This window comes from Cupressus sempervirens, chromosome 4 (assembly GCF_028749045.1).
Source record: "Cupressus sempervirens isolate cs-2001-9-10 chromosome 4, ASM2874904v1, whole genome shotgun sequence".
Taxonomy (NCBI): Eukaryota; Viridiplantae; Streptophyta; class Pinopsida; order Cupressales; family Cupressaceae; genus Cupressus; species Cupressus sempervirens.
Genome location: NC_143121.1, coordinates 373,613,409 through 373,638,634, shown reverse-complemented (window position 1 = coordinate 373,638,634; position 25,226 = coordinate 373,613,409). Strand labels below are relative to the sequence as shown.

General features: G+C 33.0%; 1 protein-coding gene across 2 annotated transcripts in view; it reads right to left on the bottom strand.

The window, feature by feature from the left end:
- Positions 1–23,012, bottom strand: part of LOC149561630 (glutamate--glyoxylate aminotransferase 2-like) — a 108,582-nt gene extending 85,570 nt beyond the window's left edge. Inside the window, exons 1-5 of one of the 2 annotated variants that reach the window (XM_089825212.1) lie at positions 22,686–23,012; positions 19,511–19,692; positions 9,149–9,214; positions 7,400–7,517; positions 6,663–6,744 (exon numbers count right to left, since the gene is read on the bottom strand). In XM_089825212.1, the coding sequence (XP_089681338.1) occupies positions 6,663–6,744; positions 7,400–7,517; positions 9,149–9,214; positions 19,511–19,627 (383 nt within the window). In that variant the 5' untranslated portion in view covers positions 19,628–19,692; positions 22,686–23,012. Of the gene's footprint in view, positions 1–6,662; positions 6,745–7,399; positions 7,518–9,148; positions 9,215–19,510; positions 19,693–20,107; positions 20,460–22,685 lie in introns of those variants that run through there. The other variant, XM_089825211.1, reaches the window with a different exon arrangement.
- Between the last annotated feature and the right edge of the window lie 2,214 nt (positions 23,013–25,226).

Here is a 25,226-nt window from a genome sequence, read left to right as displayed (position 1 = left end):
AATGTCAGGTCGTGTGTTAACCAAGTACATTAGGGATCCAATGATTTGTCTATATAGAGTAGGATTTGCAAATCTGGATTTAGTTGCTGCTTCCTTCAACTTATGTAGGTTTGTTTCCATCAGTGTGGACATAGGCCTACAATTCGGCATTCTAAACATTTTTAGAATGTCAACAGTATATTTTCCTAGAATGAGTAGGATACCATCAGGTTTCTTCTTGACTTCCAATTTCAGAAAGTAGTATAGTAAACCTAGATCCTTCATATCAAATTCTGAGGCCAACTCCTTCTTGCATTGAGCAATTAGGTGAACTTCTCCTGTGATCAACAGGCCATCATGGTATAGAATTAATATCAACATGTCACGTTTAATAACTTTGAAATAGAGATTTAGATCAGCTTCAATTTTATAGAAACCTATTCCTATAAGGTATTTGTCAGTTCTCTCATATCAGTCTCTAGGAGTCTCTTCAAGCCAATACAGGACTTTCTTCAATTTGCATACATGGGATGTTGCATCATAAATCACAAATTCATCAGGTTGTTCTAGATAGACTTCCTCTTCAATAGTTCCATTCAAAAATGTCGTCTTTACATCAGTTTCATTTTTACAGAAACCTATTCCTATATGGTATTTGTCAGTTCTCTTATATCAGGCTCTAGGTGTCTGTTTAAGCCCATACATGGCTTTCTTCAATTTGCATACATGGGATGTTGCATCATAAATCACAAATTCATCGAGTTGTTCTAGATAGACTTCCTCTTTGACAGTCCCATTCAAAAATGTTGTCTTTACATCCATTTGGTGTACCTTCAAACCCTTTGTTGCAACAATGGCTAAAACTGTTCTAACAAATTTATATCTGGCAACTGGTGCAAAATGTCTCCTCATAATCAATTCCCTCCTTCTATGAGAAACCTCTTGCAACAAAACGTGCCTTATGTTTCTCTATACTGCCATCTACAACACATTTAATTTTGAAAAGCCATTTAGAGGAAACAATAGATGTCCCTTTAGGTCTAGGTAAAATATCCTACACATCATTTTCTAGAATTGATTTATACTCTTCTGTAAAGGCATCTTTCCATTCTTCGTGTTTAAGAGCTTGAGTTACACTAGTAGGTTCTAAATTTGAAATCTCATTCATTAGTGCTACATAGTTTGATAAAATATTTGGCCTCTTACTCTCTCTGAAAGTGCCTTTTGGTGAAACAAAGTTTTATGCTTCCTCAACAACTTTTCTAGCCCAAAGTGGTTGTTTCCTCTTATTACGATTTTACTCCCTCTAAATCTCAATTTTAGTATGGTTTTCATTTGGGTTTTCTTCTGATTGCTCCCTCCGAGTCTCTAAGTTAGGATCTTCCTCCATGTATAGTTTTCATTTGGGTTTTCTTTTGATTTCTCCCTCTAAGTCTCAGAGTTAGGATCTTCCTCCATGTTCTCAATAGAGTCTTGAATTTCTAATTGATCTAAGCCCTTTGACCTTTTGAATGCAATGTCTTCCTCAAAAGTGACATCTCTACATAGCTCTACTTGTCCTTGATCTAGTAAGTAAGTTCTACATCCTTTAGAAGTTTCACTGTAACCTACAAAAATCCCTTTTCTACTAGAAGGCTCTAATTTTGTCCTTTTCTCTTTAGGTACATGTATATATGCAAGACATCCAAATATCCTAAGGTGTCTAATGTCAGGTTTTATCCTAGTAAAGGCCTCTTCTGGTGTCTTATTGTCAAGATGTAAGTGAGAACATCTATTTTGTATGTAGACAGATATTCTAGACACTTCTACCCAAAACAAAGTGTCAAGATTTTGTTCATACATCATTGGTTTCACTGCTTCCACAATAGTCCTGTTTTTCCTCTCAACTACCCCATTTTGTTGAGGATTACAGGGTATAGTAAACCCCCTCTTAATCCTGACATTTATATAGAATTTTTTAAGGTTTTGGAAGTGAATTCTTTCCCTTTATTAGTTCTCAGGGTTTTAACTTTCTCCAGATGAGTTTTCTATTAGGGCCTTGAAATCTTTGAACTTCTTAATGATGTCTCTTGACTCTTTGCATCTGAGGAAGTAGATCCAGGTCTTTCTGGAGAAGTCATCCACAAAAATTACATAGTATAGAGATCCTCCCATTGATGGAGTTGACATGGGTCCACATAAATCTGAATGGACCAGTTCCAATACATTTTCAGTTTTGCTTAGACTATTTTGGAAAGATCCTTTAGTGTTCTTCCCTAATGCATAGCCCTTACATGTTTGATTCTAGATTGTGTTTAGTTTGGGAAGTCCTATTACTAATTTTCCATAGATATTAGAGCTCAAAAATGTATATGACCTAATCTTCTATGTCAGATTTCATTAGAGTCATGGGTTTCATGGATGAGTGTTGATTTTGACTTAGTGCAGAGTTTGTATAAGTATCCATGTCTTACACCTATATCCATTATCTTCTATGGCAAATATGGATAGTAGGTTTTTTTTAATTCTTGGTACAAACAATACATCTTCTAGTTGGATAGTTATGCCAGAATTTAATTTGGTGTTACAGGTCCCCACTCCTTTTACAAGATGTGCATTGTCATCTTTGATGGTTACCTCTTCCTCAACTATATCATCTAGATGTTCTCGGAATCCGGTGATGTGTCTAGAAGACCCACTATCAATCACCCATGTATTGACTTTGTTTGATACATAATTTGATAGTGCAAAATAGAATAGAAACTTCTCATGATCTTCTTTTCTATTTGATTTCCTAACTTTAGCATAGGATATTTGTTTCTCAAGTTTGTCAAGGCATTTGGAAGCATAATGTCCATATTCATCACATCTAAAACATTGGCCATGTGAAGCATTTCTCCTTTCCTTGCCCTTTCCATTAAAATTTTTCTTCCTCGTGAAGTTCTTCTTTCCTTTCTTTTGATATTTGGCATTTAGAACATCAAGGTCTTTATTTATGGATTTTTGTTTGATTCCTTTTCATAACTGCCTCGCTTCTTTTTGTAAGCAGTCAGATCTTAGGTGGTCTAACTTTGGGAGTTTGGACCTTGCACTTATGCCTTGCTTGAATGATTCCCATGAGTTTGGTAACCCACTTATATCTATAAGGGATAATTCTTTTCTTTCTATCTCATGCCCTATGTTTGATAGTTGATCCCTCAATTCTACATTCTCATAAGGTACGCAGTCACAAATTCTCCTTTAAAGGTGCTCTCTGGAGATTTTTACATAAGGTACACAGTTGTCTCTTTTGCCAAAATAGGCACTATGTGGTCTCTTACAAAATCCACTATCAATTTCATAGCTTTCTTGTTATTTTCAATCTGTTGGGATTTTTTAGGCTCATCAGCAGGTTCTGACCTTTTATCTTTCACATATGAATCTACTTTGTGTTCATCCAATATCATCATGATTCTTAATTTCCATGCTATGAAGTTGTTGGCTCCCTCAAAGCAATGTTGAAACCTGATTGGATTTGTCATTTTGAATGGAATAAGTGTGGCAGAACTTCTATCAGTGTAGGTATTCAGATTTCTTAAGTTTATGTCTGATCTTCTTAACAAGGCTCTGATACCATGTAAAAGTACTGGTAAACTTAATAAAAAACTGCAGTTATCTTACTTACTGAATACTGATTTTTTTGTCCTTCTCTGCAAGTTCAGTCTATCACAGACATAAATTTAAAATTCAGATTTAAGGAGTTTATTTTGGATTAAAGGCCTTTGTGTGTCTGATATTTGATGCAGATATAGACTGATTGTATGTTTCTTATTGTTGTTCTCTTGCAATTATATCCCATATATATAGTCCTTGAAAAGAGTAGTCAAGACTATTGATTAGGGAGGAGACATTATGTTTCACTCTAACTTGTGATCAGTCCCCATCCTTAATCAGAAGTTTGACAAACTAATTTATACAAGCCACAATTACAGATAACTAATTCATATCAATCAATTATAAAGGTTAATGCATGATCAAACTCCAGAGACAATAGACAGGTTTCATACCTGGGAAAATGCTTTCAGTCACATCGTTGTTGAAGAATCAATGACAATAGTACCAATTTTAACATGTTCCCAAAATGATTTATACTTTTGTGGGTGACAATCCTTCCTTTTCAGTCAATATCAATTGGTCCTGAGGCTCATTAATTTATGTTAGGTTCCTGTGTGAGTTGAGATTTTTTGTACAATTGCTCTTTAAAACAAGCATCTTTCTTGTAGAGTTCATGTTCCAAGCCTCTGAATCCAAAAGGACATTATACATTTCCTCCTCTACTTCATTTTTCTTTGATATAGAGGACTGCAATGGGTAATATATGTATTTGCAGGTATTTTTAATAACTGCTAAGGAACATAATACCTTTTAAATTGGTTGACTTGATGGAGGAGATGGCTGCCATTGCTCATGCATTTCTGAAAGGTCTTGTCTTAGCCATCTTCAACAAACAAAATTCATGGTATATTTAAAATGGCAGACTTCTTGCACAAAACTCTCCAAGAGGAAAACCTCATATGGTCTACTCACAATGCCTAAAGGACTGACAACCTCAAAATGCCTTGTAAAGCTTGGAAAGTGGATCAATCTTGTAATGTTTTTTTTCCATTAAATTCAAATTTGTAAAGTAGAAGCTCAATTCCCTTCTCTTTTGATGAGCTAGATTTGATGAACCCAACCTCTTAGGTTTCATGTACTCTAAGTGGAAAGGTTGTGTTCCAAATTTTGGAAGCATTTTGTTGAGGTTTAAGATAACATACCTTTCCACCAAAACCTGCTCTTTCCCCTTATCAAAGGTTTAAGCTTTTCCTTTCTAAAATGTCTTCTACCAAGTCCACAATCTATGACATGTGTTATTTGGAATCTCCGACCATTAAACCATGACATTCCTGCCTATTTACATTTTTCACCTCACCTATCTCCCAACATGAAACGTTAGTGCAATTAATGCTAAATTTGATCATGCAACTTTTCAGAAATGATGTCGCCCAAACATATTTTTTAAACTTAAAGGATGTAGATTCACATGTACACAAGGCCTTCGAGGATGAAGATGACCATATCACTACTGTGATGTTTGAAGGTTGGGTGTCTTTTTAATGGTTTTTCTGGGCTATTCTCCACCTTGCACACTCAAAATGAAAGAACCATTGACGTTGATAATGTCAAAGGAAAATGATTGAGGACCTGCCAAGAGTGAAGAAATCCATTTGAAAGATCATAATGTAATCATCTACACACGAAAATTGTAGTTAACATAGCTCTAAGCACTTAAGTTTAGAAATCCATTGGATTTTAAGCAAACTATAGGACAAAACCCCTTTTAATTTATGAGCTAAGGGATGAAATCCATTTGGTCTAGTAGAAAAGATCTCACTGGGAGATCGTGCATGAGCTTCCAAGTCATGTTTTGCAGCTATGCCTAGTATGTATCATCTACAAGTAGTTGCAGATTTGAATAGTTAGTTTTGGAATGTTATTGCAATCACTGCAGGAACTGTCACATTATTATTGTAACATAACTCTTGTCTACATGATTTGCAGTTTGTTAATGGGGGTCAAACATTGTGTGTCGAATAGTCTCTACCACCATTGACATTCTTGTTGTTATTGCAACATCTTGTAACATTTTTAGACCCATTCAATATAAAGAAGTTTGAGAGTCTAGCTTTAATGCAGTGTCTTCATTTATAAATTCGGATTATCAATTGTTAATGAGTAAATCAAGAGAAAACCTAGGTTTGTGTCGAAGTTGGTTATTTGCAATACCTTAGAACTTATTTGGGACTTTATTCTTATAAGAAAGCATCTTGAAGTTATTTTATTTTGTGTTGGCTCTCTAGTAAAAATGAATGCTAATAGAGCTATGAAAATGATATTAAATTTGGAAAGCATTCTGATCATTGAGTTTCTAGAGCAACATAATTATTTGTAAAGGAATTTAACAGTGAGTTTGGGTGTCTATTAACATAAAAGAGACTCTCTATAAACATTGTGAGCATGAAGCTCGAAGATTCAAAAATAAGTTCCTCTATGTATGATGAGAAAATGTTTTACATTGTTCATGTTTTTAGGAAATTCAAATATCCATTTGATGGTAGAGATATGTGGTGGAGATAGATTACAATGGATTAAAGTTTTTGGATGAACCCATTCAGTAAGGTAGAAGATACCTCACAGTTTGTATGTCAGTGGAAACCTATTAGTGTTATTAAAAATCCTTAACATCATTTGAAGGACGTAGTTGTCACATTGTTGGGCTTTCTACATCTCACTGTGGTCATCACCTTGAACTTTGTGCACTCTCTGGTCACATCAATTTAAAGAGAGTATACAGGGTATCATAATTGCAATAATTTCTATTTCTTCCCAATTTTGTTATAAAGCATAACACAATTCACTTGTTTATTGTAAACTGATACACTTACATTGTGATACTTCATTGAATACTAAATTCGGACAGAAAATGACATATCTGTCAGCACATATGTGTTTTCAGGAACTGTCCTTGTACAATTTCTTTATTTATAAGTATTTTTAAGGTTCCCTAACACCTCCTTTAAGGAGATAGGATGGGAAAATAGATAAACTTACATACATCCTGACTACGTATATGTGCTGTCCTGATGGAAATACTATCAGTTAAAACTTTATTTTTCAGAATTTACCTTGGATATCCATCACGGCTTTCAATAAATTGAGCAACTTCCTTTCGTATCCCTGGTATACCCCTTGAATCAGTATAGGCACCTGATTGGTCACAATAAGCATAATAATACTTCTCAGACTTCTATCTCATTTTCACGCAAATTCATTGCCACAATTTGAAAGGAATCTTTAAAATTGAAAATCTTGGAAAGCTATAAAATCAACGTAGTATCAAATGGAATCTTTCTCAAAAGAACTGCAACATTGTGGTTATCAATTCAACAAAAAAATGTATGAAAAAATATTGTTCTCCAATATTAAAAAATTTGACCAATGGGATTGGGACATGCATAGGAAAAAAGCATTTGAAAGCAAGCTATCCATAACAATTCTAACATTATTCACGTACGACTTGAAATAGAAGTAGTAGCCACATCATAGGGAGAAAATGTGAAATAAATTCCTGAACTGATAGACCCAGATCATTTACATATTAAACCTGTTCAATGTTCTACAACACACCATAGGCACATTTCCATTTACATTAAATGTCCAATTCCGTTCACTAGTATAGAGGCATGTTATTTTTCAAGTTATTCTTAAGTTGATACATTATCACCTTAGTTCTTTGATCATTTCTTGCCCCTTAAATAAAAACTTCCTGCTTGAAAACATGTCAAGATGATCTATTGAACAGAAGACTAACAAAAAACAGTTGTTGTACTGAGTACCAAAACAATGATAAAAATGTACTTACCAACACCACCTGACGTCAGTGCAAGATAATGCTTGGCTCTTGCGATTGCATCATCTGGGAACAAAATTCCAACATGAGCATTCTCCATCAGAAAAGGAGCTTGACACAGTGCCAAAACCTGAAGGTCAAGTATTATTTTGTTTCAGAAAAAATGTAATTCAGCACAAAGATTTTTCTATTTCCTCTGATTATTCCATTAGCACTTTTTATGACATTTATCTATATTATTTAAGGTTAGTGCAAGTTAAATACTCCAAGTCCTTCATAGGACTCTTGTCATTGTCACTCTTTACCATTCCTCTCCTTAGTCTATACTTAATTCTTGCAATCAGATATCCAACAATGTCTTTCCTTATTGTGATTTAGAACATCATGCTTCACTTTGACATACCAAACAGAAAGGCTCCGGTGTTTTGAACTGTTGTGAGATTCTTATGTTCGCTACAAATTTTTTGTTTATCCAGGATGGAGCAACAGAGTTTCTAAGTCACACCTGTCGCCCTTTGACTTTAGAAGTCACGTATCCAACAATTTTTTTCTATGAATTGGCACCATGTTTTATTCTGATGTATTGAAGGGTTCTTGTAATGTCTTTCTATGCAAAAGCATCTAAAATTGTTGCACTTCATTTTTTGATATTCCCTCTCAAACATATCTATGGGTCATTATTTTCAGAAAACAACATAAAACTAAATTAGAAGGATTAGATAGGCATCATTGCAAACCTTTACGATGTGTTTCTCAATTTAGAATATTTTCTTGATGGTTTCTGAGACATCATGTAAGCTTATAATATATGGTAACAACTTTGTTTTGAGAAGATCAACAATATTAACAGTACACTGAGATTTAGGTTCTTGACACTCAACTCTTTTATTGCATCAATAGATTTAGCTATGTGGTGCATAATCCAACCAATGACTTCCCAGGTTCAAAATCAACTCTTACCTATGATCATTGGTGTGTAGATGGAAAGCATTCATAGTGTCAATATTGGTGTAATGTTGAAAATTAATTCTCTTGAGCTGCTCTGGTTAACCATGTGGCTCAGTTGCATTGTCAGTTGGTAAGCTGGAAAATATTTTCAAAGACAGTCTACTGACAATGAAAATAGCATGCTTCCTCATTATTGAGTACTAATTTCTTTTTAGATGTGGCTACTGTCAGTGTTGGGATGGTGTTCAAAATCAATCCTCTTTGAACTGGCTGGAAATCAATGGCTCTCTCAGTTGCATGGAGTATGGTAAGTTGGAAAATATATTAGAAGATTGTCCATTGGGAAGATGAAAGCAGCATTGATCTACTAGTTATCAATTACCAAATTTCAAAAAATATGTAACTAATTATCAGAAGAAAAAAGTCACTATCTTGTCTTGTGCAGGTTCCAATCACTCTCAACTATTCATCTGCCAGCCAAGCACCAATCATATGATCAGAGAATAACTAACTTCAGAGGATAAAAATGTACGCAGAAATTGGACAGCAAAATTCCCATCAATTCACAAAATTTTGAAGAGACCTCAAGTTGAAGAGGTCAGAGGATTTCAATGAAATTTATGGATTTACAATTTACATATATCATAAAATGTCCAAACTTGTCCACCATTTCCTCCATGAAAAATTCTAATCAAGATTTAAGATCATAAAATAAAATATAATCTCACTATCTGAATGGAAACCATATCACTGATTCATTGTGAAATTATAGTCTTCATACATCTATGAACGGAAATGATGAGAGGAATGAACCTGGCGTGGGAATGTCAATGGCTTTTGACCCATTTGATGAGGATTGCCAACATTTGTGAAAATGATCTGTTAAAAACATCAGACCAAAATTCTGAGCACCAAAACAAATGAATTCAAGAAATCTAAATTTTTGCCCTCAATCACTCAATGACTGCCAATAATTAACAGAATAAACCATAGGAGCAAAAATCGTTTAGGTAATTAATCAAAAAACAAAAAGCATATGATTTTTTGACAAAAGAAAAACGGAAAAAATCAGAAAAAATGGATTTTCAATAAAAATAAAATTTGTAGAAAAAGAGAAAAACTATATATTTTAAAATTTAAGGGCATTTTCAAATAAAATAGAATTTAACTCATGAATTGTTGAAAATAGATATTGTCATTTACATTCATATTGTGGATTGTATATGCATTAATCATTCAGTTAACTTTTAGAGAGGGCAGTCACCAAATAGTTGCCAAGTGTGAGATCAAATATTAGCCAAGCTTATTAAGTACCTGAGGTCAAAATAAATTGTCCAAAATAGATTTTTCCATTCATATTCATATTGCTGATTACATAGGCAAACCTTCAGTTAACATTTTAAGACAGCTGTCACCATATAACTAAATCTGAGATCAAATATTAGTGAAGTCTATTAACTAACTGAGATCAAAATTTATTGGCCTTTTAAAGAAGGTAGGTACCAAATAGTTGTCTAAGTCTGAAATCAAATATTAGCTAAGTGCATGAAGTATCTTCGATATCAGACAGCAATTTAGCTACTGCTAGGAATTTATCAAAAGTTGAGACCATTTTGAAATGATCTAAGACTTTTATTATGATTGAGGCATGGAGTTTTGTAGCAGTAGTTCAGTATTTAAGAAATCTTATCAAACCATATATCCACAATTGCAATGCTTCAATTTCAATAATGGCAATCGGTGAGTCTGTTATATGGGGTAGAATTCAACAAAAGGCATGTGTTTAGGTCGATCACTGTCAATGACACCAATATGGAGTCAAGGAGGTCTAAAAGGCAGGATAACAGCAGCAGGGATTACAATGAGCAAGTAGTTAGAGAGACAATCATCTGAGTCACAAGTTTCCTTGATAGCATTAAGGGCTTCCCCCTCATCCAAAACAACATACGCAAAACAAGTCCTCATGAAAGAGTCAACCTCTCCCGAAGTCCCAACACCTTCTGATAACTCCACCTTCCTGGCATTGACAGGTGTCATCCTCTCATTAGGGATGCAATTCACTAAGGACATGGAGTGGTCTTGTTAAGGTCTCTAATCTCAAGAATGTCTAACTCTTTAAGGGTGGAGTTGCAATCTCTCCCATTTTTAATTATCTCTCCAATTTATTTCAGGTTTCAAATAATCTCCTAATCTTGTTAATAGCAAGCTATTGAGCATTAAGGATCCTATGAGAACATGGGCCGAACAGAGCATTTAGGTCAACAACAATAGGCTTAGAAATATTGTCACAAAAAAAAAAATTTGTTTTCTTTGAGTGTTGAGTTTAGCAATTATAGCATCCCTATGATAATCATCATTTGGGGTGGGGTACATATGAGTGTTTATTTTAATTAAAATATTTGTTCAAGCCAAAGACATTATGAGTTGTCTCTGCTTCTCTAGCATCATTATGCATATTCTTATTAGAGTTAGACTCCTTTAGGTTAAAACTTGCATCTTTCTTAGTGCAAGGAAGCATGCATTCAAACCCCCCAAAATATCAATTAGGAAAGTGATAGAACAATTATCCATCTCAATTTTGAGAGTCTCTAGGATGTCCATCTCAAGGTTATGGGCCACTAACATTATGGCATCCATATGTGGTAAAAGAGAGCTTGTTTCTTCCACCCTAATAAACCTGGCAAAAGAATCCAAATATTTTGATAGCAAGTTCCACAAGAATGCTAGTACAATTTTAATCGTTACGCATGTGGGGATAGGGCAAGCATTTCTTCATAGTTAGCCTTAAGGAACTATGCAATGGCCCTGAAGACCATAAATCCAACAATCCAAAATTGTCAATTAACCATCTCTCTTTCTTGTGAAAGGTAACAAATAAACCTCTTTGAAGCATGCTGCAAAAAGTGAAGTAAAACCAAAGTTTACTGTTTCACACATTAGGAAATCAATCATTCAAGAAAGATCAAGAGGGGATCTTGGCAATATCTTGGGCCACAAAAAAAGAACATTCTTTAATTCTAACAATCTCTCCATTAATTGCTAAAGACATACTAGAATTAGGCTTAACAATAAAAGAAGTGGTCAAAGAACCCTTATCTTCTCCAATTATGTTTTGATCAGGCGGCTCTGGTGGCACCAAGAGAGCACAAACAAATTTGGCATCTAGAGCCAAAGACCATTTCTCAATCAGAGCTTTTTAAAAAGACTTCCAAACAAGATCCCTAGCAACACCTCTCTCAACAAAAAGGAAAAGCAGACTACTTAGCATAACCATACATCCATAAAACAAGAAAGGGGTTTAATACCTTGGTAGAGGTATGAGGCAAGCCTTGTAGTGCATGGTTGAGGGACCATTCACATGTGTGGGTCCTCCTCACAAGGCTAAATGAAAAGGTATTTTAAATAGACAAGGATTATCTCCTTGTAGTATAGTATGGGTGATCCTCAAGAGAAAGTATTAGGATATAGGCATCTATTCACTCTATTCCCCTAACAATTATAGATAAAGAATAGACTTGTGGATGTTTTGTTGGACATTCCCTAGATTGTGGGATTGTAATTCCAACATGGTGGAAAGACCCCCATACAAGTAAGGAGACAACAAATTTAAGTGGAAAGGTGATGAAATTTTTTACTAGTATAAGATAATGGAAAAACTTAATCTATTTGACCTATTGGTTGGTAGGAAGCGTGATTTCTCATGCATTTAGTACACTTGATGCAACTTTCAACACGGCAGTAAGAGGATTTATTACAGATTGGATAGGTTATATGTTAACAAAAACACTTTCCCTTTCAAGAAGGATGAGGGAGGTGATCACATTAAAGTTATCCCCTACACATTATCAAATCATCACCCAATAGTGGCAAAAATTTCTATACTAGGATCTTCTCTTGGGCATGACCCTAAAAATGATGTCTTTTCCCTCAATGTGAAGTTGATAGAAGAATAGGATGTGCTATATGCAATTAACATTATCAGACATTTCAACTCTCAAGTTGTACACCCTCCAATATAGTTGATAGATGAGTACAAAACATGAGGAGTTGGAGATTTATGTTTCAAATATTTGGAAAGAAAAAGGTAAAGGACACCACAAAACAAACATGTAAGTTGCATAACGAGATGTTTAGGGCAATGTTACAAATAGAAGTTGCCGTTACACCAAAAGATCAACCTATTAATACTAGATACAATCACTAGACTTACAAAAGACACAAGAGACTCTTAAACAATGATCTAGATGCTACAAGGGATGCTAGTGCACTACCATCTATCCCCCTCCTAGCGCTACTCATCATGGTATGTGTGGATTTGAAGATGTGACCAAGCTCTAATACCACTTATGACAAGTAGTAGTTGTTTTGATTAAGTAAAAATAGGTTTTAAAGGACCCGAAACCTACAAAGTAACCAAAAGTCTAGAGAAAAAAGCATAAAGCTAACATCTAAGTCTAAATGCATAGTACACTAAATAAAAGGCCTCCAAAAAGAGCAGAGAAAAACAGGAAAATAGGAGGCCTACCAAAAACTGGGCTGAAAAGACAGCAAAGGAACAACAAAAAACCAACACCCGAACAGCTACATAGTCTTCAGTAGGTCAGCAGCCTGGTCTGCGAAGATGTGCATATTCTTCGTAGTGGCCTTCACCTCTTCCATCTTGTTCTTCTCCTCATTCTTCTTAGAATGAGCCCGAGTGCGTTTGCTAGGTCCCTGGTTCTCAGCAACACTAGGGGAATCCTGTTCTTTATCTTGCTCATGCTTATTCAGGAGATTGCTCACATTATCTGCCTTAATCTTTAAAGCATTACTATTATTATCAATCATTTTCTTTATCATCTTTTCCATATTATTCACCTTGGCCTCCAGGCTTGCCACCTTCTTTAGATTATCACTATTAGCCTTCTCCAACACCCTGTTTTTGGCTTCAATCTGTGGAATCTTTTTCATAAGGTTTTTAAACTCTTTAGCATTTCCAATAACCTCTAAAAGCATGTCAATATGTTGACCTAAAGTGTGCTCCCCTCTGGCCAATTTGCTTACCTGCTCAACTTCCTTAGCAATAAACTGCATTTGTTGTTTCAAATCTCCAACTTCGTTCATAATGGTCCCAGGGCTTCCTAAGGGTCCTTTAGTAATGTCAGCCTCACCCTCATCCTTGTCAAAATCCGAGATTTTCTCTTGATTCCCAAATTCCTCTTTTTCCAGTGCCACCTTCTTCATATAATTCTCAACCCCCTCCTCCTAAGACCTCATCGATTTCTCTTCCTCTCAGTTCTGTGAGCAAGAATTTCATCATCTGATGGGGTCAAAACCCTTTCATCCTTGTGAACCTTAATATCCAATCCCTTTCCACCACTCCCCTTCTTCTGGGAGCCTCTCATCTTTTCCTCAACAAAGTCACCACCACGATTAGAGTCACTCACCTCAACTTTCCTCTTCTTCTTCTGAGAGCTACGCTCACTAACCCCTTTCAAACTCCTAGTTCTCCCCCCTGCTTCATCCTCAGTATCCTTATCATAGCCTTTCTCCAAAAGGTTGCCCTCCATTTCATACTCCACCCCTTCAGACTGCCCCTAGGTTTTTCAGCCTTTTTGGATTTTAATAGATTCATAATAAGAACCATAAGTCCCTCATGATACACATGTTTCCCATTCCGATCATTTTGAATTACCTAAATAGAGAAACCCAATGACAGCCTCAAATAAAAGGGGAAATTGATCCTTATACCATGCCTAAAGTGGTTAGCTAACATAAAGTGGTAACCATAAAGTAGTAGTAGTTGTTCCATCAAAAGATTTACCTATTAATACTCAAGACAACCACTAGACTTATAGAAGACACAAGACATTGTTAAACCATGTTGCAAACTTTGCAAGGGATGTTGGTGCAGTACCAATAGGTAGAAGACTATATTTAGAAGGATTCAGATAACCTAGAGGCTAAAGAGGCATTGCAAATAAAAAACAACGAAGGAATCCAAATAATAAAATCCAAGGAGCCAAAGTTAGATCCAAAATGAATTAGCTTAACGATGGTGACGAAGGCACAAAAATCTTTTTTCAGCTTCTATGAGGAAGGAAACTAGATAGGGAATTGACAGCCTATAGGAGGATGAGCTTAATCTTACAAACCTAAAAGATGTCTTAATGGAATTTAAGCAGCTTTACAACAATCTATTCACATCTAAGGATTTTGTTACAATAACAAAGGATGTCCAGAACAAGATTAGAAATATCATTCCCACAAAGGTAAGCTAGGATAGATCCCTGATTATGAATTGGGGACCTATCACTTTGTGAAATGTCTCTTATAAAATTCAGGCTAAAGTCCTTGCTAAAAGATTGGAATATATCCTTCCAAAAGTCATCAACCATACCTATACCAACTTTTTGAAAGGAAAATACATTTTGGAGAGCCTCTTCACATGTTCAAAACCATGAACTAGGCTAATGATACTATCCAAGAAGTGAGTATTTTGCTAATTGATTATGAAAAAGGCAATGATAGAATAGAATGAAAACTTGTCATTAAGATGATGGATAGCTTGGGCTTCCTTGGCTAAGGGATTAGAAGAAATCCTTCTAAAAAGTCATTAACCCTACCTAAACCAACTTTTTCAAAGGCAAAAAATACTTGCAGAGCCTCCTGACATGTTCGGAGCCATTAACTTGGCTAATGATACTATCCAAGAAGTGAGCATGTTGCTAATAGATTATGAAAAAGGCTATGATAGAAATTACAATAGAATGGATATTTATCATTAATATGATAGATAGCTTGCACTTCCCTATGGAATTTCAAAATATAGTGAAGGTACTAAGAAATGATACCAACACCGGAGTGGAGTTCAATGGATGAAAATCTGATGACATTATATTGTCTAGATCCATTAGGCAGAGCTGCTCCCTTGCCCCTGCTTTATTTGTGATAGCATTAGATGTTGTATTTTATCTCTTGAGAAATGATTCTCTCTCCCCATAGGTCAAGGGGCCTACCCTTCCTAATGGACCAAAAATGATCAGTATGCAATTTTTTGATGATACAACTATAGTTGTGGAGCTAACTTAGAATAATATGTAAAAATTGGTTACCAAACTAGATCTATTTTGTCAAGCATCTGTGAGAAAAATTTCCCTCTCCAAGTCCATTATGCTTGGTTAGTTCAACAATTTTGGCCTACCTTAACTGGAGGAGCCCAAAGCATCAAGTAAGCTACTTGGGGATTCCATCTACCATTCAACCAGACTTAGAAGATGTGGATTTGGATCATGACTAAGATTGACGAGTTGGGAAAATGGGATAAACAATATCTCTCAATGCTAAGGAGATTCCAAGTTTTCCAAAAGGATCTTTCCTCCTATAACATATACTACACTTCTACTTGATTGTTAAGCCAATATCAATATAACCACATGCAGAAATAGATAAGAGGCAATCTATTGTAAAAGGGGTAGAAAGAGGCATTCAATCAAATGGAAATGGTTGGGAGGTGGCTAGGGCTGAAGGACCTTAAAATGCAAGGAATCTCTCTTGCAGCCAAGTGGATCTTTAAGGCACTTCAAGGATTGGAACCTTGGAAAATACTAATCAGAAATAATATTAGTAGCAGTAACTTGCAGGGGTTCTTAGTGGAAAGGGTTGCATCTAGTGTGACTTCATTCCTGGTCACTTCCCAATCAAAGTGGTTGGGTCTGTTGTTTCAAATTGGAAATATGTGAGACATTTGATTCGGGTAATAGACTTTTCACATGACAATAAAGGCAAACCCTTTGCTTTCTTGCAAGGTTGTTCAACACACAAAACATTGGGGATATAATAAAAGATGGATAAATAGTAAGATGGGAAGATATCAAACTGAAATATGCATGCTCAATGGAGGACTATCTCATTTTAAGGGAGGCTTGTAACTCTCTTGTAACTCTCTCTGGAGAATAGATACATTTCTTTTCAGTGATTGATGGCTCCATGCTCCCAAACACAAAAGCTAAAACATGGTACTCTTCCCTCCACAATAATGAGGATATCTTCAGCCATACTAACTCTTGTTGGGCTGAACAATATAACTCGGCCTCTTGGACTAAGATATTTGATAACATCTGGTACAGATTGGTGGAGCCTAAGAAAAGATGTTTCCTGTGGAAATTGATTCTCCACAAGCTTCTTCTTAAACATCCTAATGGAGACTTCAATCCATGCTCAATTTGCAGAATACCTGAAACTTTGAGGCATCTTTTCTTCGACTATATGTTCGCTAAAAAATCTAGAACCAAATTGCCTTCTCTATCAATGGCAATATAAGTATCCTTGAGGTTGTTTTTGGCAATATTTTGGACCTTCGGAAAAGTTGTAACATCTTTTTTTCTAGCATTTTTGTTGAGATTCTATGGATTATATGGAAACTTAGGAATGGCATACATTTACTGGCAGGGCTAGAAACCTTACCGAGTTTCTGAGGAAGCTCATACTTTATGATATTGACTTACAGGCATCTGTTACTATCAGACTTGAGAAGAAGAAGTTCAAGGACCTGATGAAGAATGGTAAAGTTAAGTTGGGCAGATAGGAGATATCCCATGATCACACTCAGACGGGAACTACTGCTGATAGATCACCATTCGAGGTGGCTCTTCACAATTCTATGACTGATTTTGTGCAAAAGTGGCAAAGAGGTGAAGGTGCAATCGAGACAACTGAGATTGTGGATCCACTTGTTATCCTACCACCTAAGGATGAAGTTGATTAACCTGTACCTGTAGATGACAGAGTGACACATTCCTATGATCTGTTTGTTCAAGAGGATAGAGTTCTTAGATGGATGGATGGTGTAAAGGGTTGGACAACTTGGGTGGAGGATAAAGGCAACGGCAGACCTGGACAGGGAGTTTTAGAGGCCATAATCCCTATAAACACATGTTATGTTTTTCTATCATATTATATTCTCCTGCTGCAAATACATCTTGGAAATTTATACTATTCCATCATCCCTTTTGTATTAGATATAATGTGACATTGATTTATCATGTTGGTTTTGATGTAATCTGGAATAGATTTGACAGTAATTTTTTTGTTACCTGATATCTAATACAAAAAAGGCATTTGTTTACTTGAAGTAAAAGATCAACAAGCCACTAGGCAAGAGTCTACAACACATTGGTAAATTGTGATCCTCTTAATTGGGAGGTCTTGGGTTCAAATCTACTCAAGGTTAATAAATAATAATAACTAAGCACAACACATAACTCTAATGAATCTTGGCTTCGGCCTCTTATTGATCCAAAAAAAAAAAAAAGATCAACAAGCCACTGGTTTTGAAAACTACTATTTTAGGTGAAGACAAATGTCAATGATAAAATAAAATATACAATTATAATTTTAAAATTATATTTTTATTTGAATATAATAATTATTTATTAAAAATAAACATAAACATTAAAATTTTATATTACTTTTAATTTATAATTTATTAAATAAATATTCATATATATTAATAGTCAATAGCAATTTAAATTCTGAAACTACTTTATACTATTAATTTATAAAATATGAGGGTTCATTGCTTATAATGGATAATAGTTAAAATTTCAAAAAAAGTAGTGTATAATATTAATTATCTATTTGATTGCATCATAATCCATCGGGTGAGGCCTGTGAAAAGCTCAAGTCATTTTGAAAACATAATTTAGAGCAAATTCATTAGCTGCTTTGGCACTATTTCACATTTTCACCAGAATTTGGGATGATTTAGGCCCTTTTAAATTTGGTTGAAAATAGCCATTGCTTCTCCTAATCCTCTGTTTAGGGTTTTCAAAAGGTTGGAATGAAAACTAATGGGACAAAATAACAAATTGTTTCCATGTTCATCAATTTCGTGAGTTTTTATGTAGGGTTCCATAGATTTCAGCAATGACTTTTTTATGTTTTCTGTCAGTTTTTAGGGACTTTAATATGATTAAAATTCATTTAAAATGCAAAAGTCATTAAAATTGATTTTTCAGAGAAAAAATGGACTACTCTAGTATTCAGGATTAATCGGGTATAATCAGGGCTTTTTTTTGCAGATTATTACTTCTTGACATAAACTACTATATCTTGAAAAGATAAACAACACTGTTGCACATAAGAATCAGATAACATAAGATTAATACTCAATATTTTTAATGTAATAAGTCAGATCAACTTCCAGAAAGTTAATAAAACTATAGGCATTAAAAGAAAACTGACAATACCAATAAAACTTCTGACAATCAACATAAAATTTATTATCGCTTGTAAGCTCACGGGAAGCTAACAACAAAGAAACTTGGTTCTTTTTGAATTTAGCTGTTTCAATATATCAACAATCTCTTAATAAGAATCAAGATCCCTTTTACCTTAAGATCTCTTGCTTAATCTTCTAAGCAAACAAAAGAAAACATTTGGACAATTAATATGAGTTCTACTACCGCTCACGAGCAAAATGGGAACTAGAAACTATGAAAACTCTGTTCTCTATGGATTTTCTGTTCCAACACACCTCAAATACAAATGTTTAAACTGCTTAAGCTTTGACATATGTTTCGGCTAATATCCTAAGCAGGCAAGAAGATTTCTAGACAAATCAAAGCATGCTTCAATATGTCATTTTTTTAATCTATCATTGAACACAAAAAACAACTTCAGCTGGTATAATCTGCGACACATAAGTACCCATCTAATGTTTAGTTAAAATCCACCATTACTCAAATCTAGCAAATTTTGTTTATCCAAGATAGTGTGGCCACCAATACAAACAAAATAAGCTTAATAATGCGTCATATGTGTAAATAATGGATCCAGAGAAAACCTACAATAACATCAATCTGCTATATGTGTTCGAGATTACTAAAAAAAAGGAAAAAGAAGCAAATTTCAATTAGAAGGAAAAGCATCATGGGTTCCATGTTGGCACCCTAGGTTCTGTTTAGGTTCCCACCCACAGTCACATTTTCAGCCTCACCAGGCCCGGAAACTGCATTAAACCATAATTTAGATCTTGTACGGATCAAACCTGTATCCAGGGTAAGAATAGGTGGACCTCATAACATAGTTTTACTTTGGAAAAATAGTACAGTGGTCATTTCCCAGAAATTTTGATTTGTAATGGCTATATGTCACTTCTCTAAGGTTCATAATTTGAAATAAAAATATAAATACCTTTTTGCCTTCCCTCTCAAGCTGGGAAGCCCGTAGAAAGAGCTCTCCTCTGACAGCATATGCACAGTTCTTCACATTCTCATTGATATTTTCACAGTCCAAGGGCTTTGGGGCCATGCTTTATACTAGCGAGCACCAAAATAACTATTTAAGAAATCAATCTGCGGTACTGTCCTGCAGGTCTGTTCAGATTAAATATAAGTCAGCACTCTGGAGCATAATAAGAGGGCTGAACACACAAATAGTGAACGTTAGTTTTTACGGGCTTCTTCCCTTTTATGAGGGGACCTAAATATACACTTAGAGAAACATATTCTAATTTTCATTGACTGATTTGGAAGAGATCAATGTCATGATGTGGCCATGCAAATCCAAGCTTGGAATTTGTGAAGCAAACGCCATTGAAACTTACAGACAATTTATAAATTATTATAGTTTTGTCATAAGCATCTAAATTTAGGATGCTTAATTCAATTGAATTTGATGCCAGTTTTTAATGCGGGGATGATCCAATGTTTTAAACCATATTAAACAATTAAAAACAAAAGAATTCATGAAGTGAAATTGGAAAATGAGATGGACGCAAGCTTAACAAACCCGAGTAGACTCGAATAATGTGACGTGTGTCTTCTATCTTTTCGTTAGGAATCTGAGCCAGTTCTGTATTGATGCCTTATCGCAGAGTTTCAAGATGATCTCACCCAGTTCCGTGTAAGCAAATGGAAGTTGTCAACTACGATATTCTAGCAAGCTATGAACAGTTGTTAATTTCGTTACCTATCTTTTCATACAGCTTTGCGAATTATTAAAAAGTTTAAGATAAAATTTGAAACGGTTACACGCAAGCTACACATACAGCTTTGCGAATTATTAAAAAGTTTAAGATAAAATTTGAAACGGTTACACGCAAGCTAGAGGTCATTATTAGTTCCATTGTATTAATAGCTGCACCAATGAGATTTTAGGTTTCATTCATATAGTAATGTTTGCAGAAGGTTTTGTAATTTGCATGATTTTTTGAAATTGAAAAATACAATTTTTTGAAAACTTTATTGGTTCATCATGGAAAAAGGCAATAAAAAAATTTAATTTTTTCAACAAAAATACATCTATTTTTTCCAACAACTCTATTAATGCAAGCATTAATTGCAACTTTATCTTTTTTTTTCTCGTGACAAGTGGATAAATTTTATTAAAAAAAAATCATTTTCCTAACACCTCATGAATGCATTAATTTCAATTTTATCTTTTCCACATTTGTGACTAGTGGACAAACTTTTTTTTAAAAAGACAATCACTTTTAATTGATGTTTATTTTTGTAATTTGTAGAATGCTATTAAATATAGATATTTTAATCAAGTATAGGTATTTTAGTCAAATATAAACATTTTAACTCTTTTAAATTGTCAATTTCCAAAAATTATTTTTTATATAGTTTAATTTCATATTTATTTTTATTTTAATTTATATATAAGTTTAAATTAGAATTTAGTTTCTTTTATTTTGACATATCTAAACCAATGCTTTTAATAGATTTATTGTTTATTTTTTATTTTTATATATAATTTTTATTATATTGATATTTTTAATTTATACTTTAAAATACATAATACTAATTTTGTATCAATTTTAATAAAGTTCAAATTGTTTAGCTTTGTATATTATCAATTTTATTTATGATAAGTGTGTTTGGTTTTTTTAAAGCATAAATGTTATTGTTAAATTAATTTATGTTTATTTATTTTTATGCATTAGATTTAAGCTTAAGAATATTTTCCACCTTATTCAATTAGATGAATTTATCGCTTAAACAAGATATATCAAACAATTTCATCATTAAAATTAATCAATTTAACTTTTTTTTTTTTAAATAATATAATTTTATCTATATCTTATATATAATTAGTTCATAAATATCTTTGGTATCATAAATGTTCTTTACGATGTCATCTAATTTTAATTTACCATATACTATAATATTTATTTATATATTCTTTTACTATTTTAATTAATATATATCATTGCAGTTATATAATTTAATAATATACTGACTATACTCTGTAATTTAATTTAGCTTACCACTATAATATTCTATTTGTCATTACTATTTATTTGTTATTTTACTAAACTAAATACATTATATTTTAACCAAAACCTACTTCAATCAACCATAAAATCATGAAGGCAAGAACTTTGGCGCTTGTGCCCCTTGTTTAATATCAGAATACACATTTATTAATCATTTAATTGAGTAAATTTATTTGTCTTATTCTTTATTCCAACAAATTCAAGTATTTTTAATGTAAATTGTTCTAATAGCATAAAATAAACAAATACTATTATTTTATTTCTTTAATTATTAATAAACTTTTAAAATTCATTATAGACGTATTATATAAATTTATTTAATTTATTTAAAATATTAGTATATAAATTTAGAAAATATATTTATCTATTTATACTTATAATATTATATTAATTAAATATTAAAATTTAAAAGAATTATTAGATTATTCAACAAAAATTGACAATCAATATTTATGCTACTGTCAAATTCCAAGCCTGCTTTTATATAAATTGTTCTATGCAAAATATATAGATTCTATTCTTTTATATTTTTATCATCCTCCTCCATTTGTCTTATGGAACCAAAGACAATGTTGCCTCTATATAAAAACACAATTTCCTCCTTTTCCACACAAACTTAGAAAAGGTTGACACTTTTGTTATTATCATCTACTTTGATGTTTTGTTTCATTTTCCTATTGAAGGATTTAATTATGATAGAAACTTTGGACTATCTATTTACCTCTATCTATCTAAACTTTTTGGATGTCTCAGGCTTAACTAGGATTCCTAGTCTCATAAGAGATTGGAACTTTTAAATGTAATTGCATATATCTCAGTGATATTTGATTGCTTTAGCTCTGACTCGAAAAAAAATTTGATTTTAATCTAAATCTTTCAATCTGTATATCCCCTATTCTGAAGAAATATTTCTCCGTGAGGAAGACGGTTCGCCAGATAGAAAATCCTTAAAACATTTAAAAGAATCAATTTTCACTTTTCCATGATTTCTCTATGACGAGCCTTTTCAAAGAACACAGCTTGACTGAGCCAAAAGTTGCTTGCAAATTTATAAATATTTCTAAATAGTTTTAAAAAAAGCCTTGCCTGAACTGCAACAGTTTAAAGTTTCGGTCTCGAAAATGTTTCGCAGATTTGTAGGAGAAAACAGGAAACGCTCCAGTTTTGAAATGATCTGCAGCCTTGTAGCAGAAAAAGTGCAAAAAGCTTCAGCCTGCTAATATAAAACAGAAAATGCTTAAAATCCGGCTTCTATTTTGCAGGAAATGGCAGACAGCAAATGGATTTTATCTCCAAAGTCGTTCTAGGTTGTCAGCTTCTAGATTCTTCTTCTCGCAGATTGTTTTTGAGAAGAAACCAGCAGCGACTCCTCCATTTCGCTGAATAAACTGTTTTGGGGGCTGCCTGAAGCGTGCCTTACGTAAAAATTAGTCAGCTTATTAATAATGGAGCTGATTTTCAGGGTTTCTCGGGACTTGCAGAATATATGCCATCTTTATTCCATGGCGTATCTGCGCAATTATAAGCCTTAATATTCTAGTGGTGAAAAGAGGGCCCACGGAAAAGCACAAAGTGGCCAGTTTATTTTACACAATTTTTTTAAAATATATATTTTGGTATTAGTACAGTTCTTAATTTTAAAAAAAAAATTTAGAGAGAAAGAGGACGTATTATTTTATAAATTTTATTTTATTTTGTAATATAATATGAGTAAGTTAGAAGAGACCAAAAGGAAAATGGGAGGAGAGAAGTTTAAAGATTAAAATGCTTTATCATAATCTTAATGGTTACGGTGACACATAATTATAATTAGTCATTATAAAATTAATTTAATAGAAGTTTTCTTTTGTCATATTTAAGTAAAGATAGATAAGAAAATAAGGGAATTCAACATCAAGTTAAATTAATTCTAGGAGAGTGCCCAAACAATCTGAAAAAATAGATAAAATTGGATAGATTCAACAAGAATTAAATAGATATTACTAATTGTATAATATGTAGTTTGTAACAAACATAATTTAAGTAGTTCTATATACAAAAATTTAAATCTTTTTTAAAGAAACAAATCTATATGATTTATAACTTTAATAATAATAATAAAATAACAATAATTCAATATTCTATTGATCTATTTATTATATAATTCTTTAAAAAAAACTCCTTAATAAAAAATAAAATATATTTATTTAATTAATTAAAAAACTAATAAATATATAACTATGTTTTAAATCTAGACAAATCAAGAAGTGGTATATTATTTTCAACTACATTTTGAGAAATTTTAACAAATGGATATATTCTTTGTAAGTGGGATTGAGAAGCATGAGAAAAAGTGATTTAAATAGGTAAAGTAAGTGGGATTGGGAGACATGAGAAAAAGTGATTTAAATAGGTAAAGTGAGATTGTAGAATATATTCACTTAATTCATTATATTGAAGTATATTTTTAATAAGCACTAGAGGTTGAAGATTTTAAAAAATATGGTATCTAGTCCACTCATTATAGTAAGATGTGGTATATTCTTAGCAAGCATGTTCATGGAATAAGATGGAGGTTTTTTAAGATATGGTATAATTAGGGGACAATATTCATGTATGAGTTTTTAAGGTATAGAGTATTTATAAGAAATGAAAATATATTTATGTATATTTTATTTTATTTATCATGTATGCTTTAATTTATAAAAATATTAATTAAGATTTTTATTTAATGTATAATTTTAGTTAGTATAATGATATTAATTTTATTAAAAAATAATAGTATAAAAATTACTATTAGATAAAAAAATATTTTAAAGTTTATATTAATGTCTTAAGTCATAGGATCATAGGATCATATAAATAATATTTTTTTTTATGACTTTATTTTATTTGAAACATAATTTTATCTTACAAGCCTATTATTATCTACATGATCTAAAATTTTCAATGAATCATGTTATGAGAACTAAGGAGATGAACCATTACCCATATTTGTTAGACAACCCTGAAAGCAACAAATGCATAATATCCTAGTGATGAGGTTGAATTAAGTACAAATTTGAGCCAAGGAAGAGATGTAGTGGTAGAACCAACTATTATTGAAAAATGGGCCATAATAATTTACAAAATGTCAAGTACACACCTTAAGGAAAGATGGGAGGAGATCTTGAAGCATCATTCAAAGTGACAGTTTAACGGAAGGTGTACTATGATTAAGGGACACTAAAGAATGAGGATCAACCCAAATGAATTGATGATGATGCATTTCCTCTAGCCACTAATAAAAAGAGGACCTTCTCTTAATTTTTGAGAAAAAGTGGGTTTTTCAAGTGGCTATAAGTAAAATGTGATTTACAATGAAAAATAATCTTGCCATAGTTTAGAGATATTTTCAAATGCAATCTCCAACCTAAAAATTGATCTCTTTTGGTAGTTATATTTAAAAGTGTCCATATCGATAAGGAATCAAACATATATTAATATAGAACAAAAAAAGGTTTTGGAGGAAATGAAAATGAAGCACATACCATTCTAAATTAGGAGCACTTCAATTTAGTGATTGTTTAGCTCCTATTTAGTGTGTTTGCATAGTAAAGTTTCACTTTGCACACAATTATTTCAATTTCCATCTCTTTCCTAGGTGAA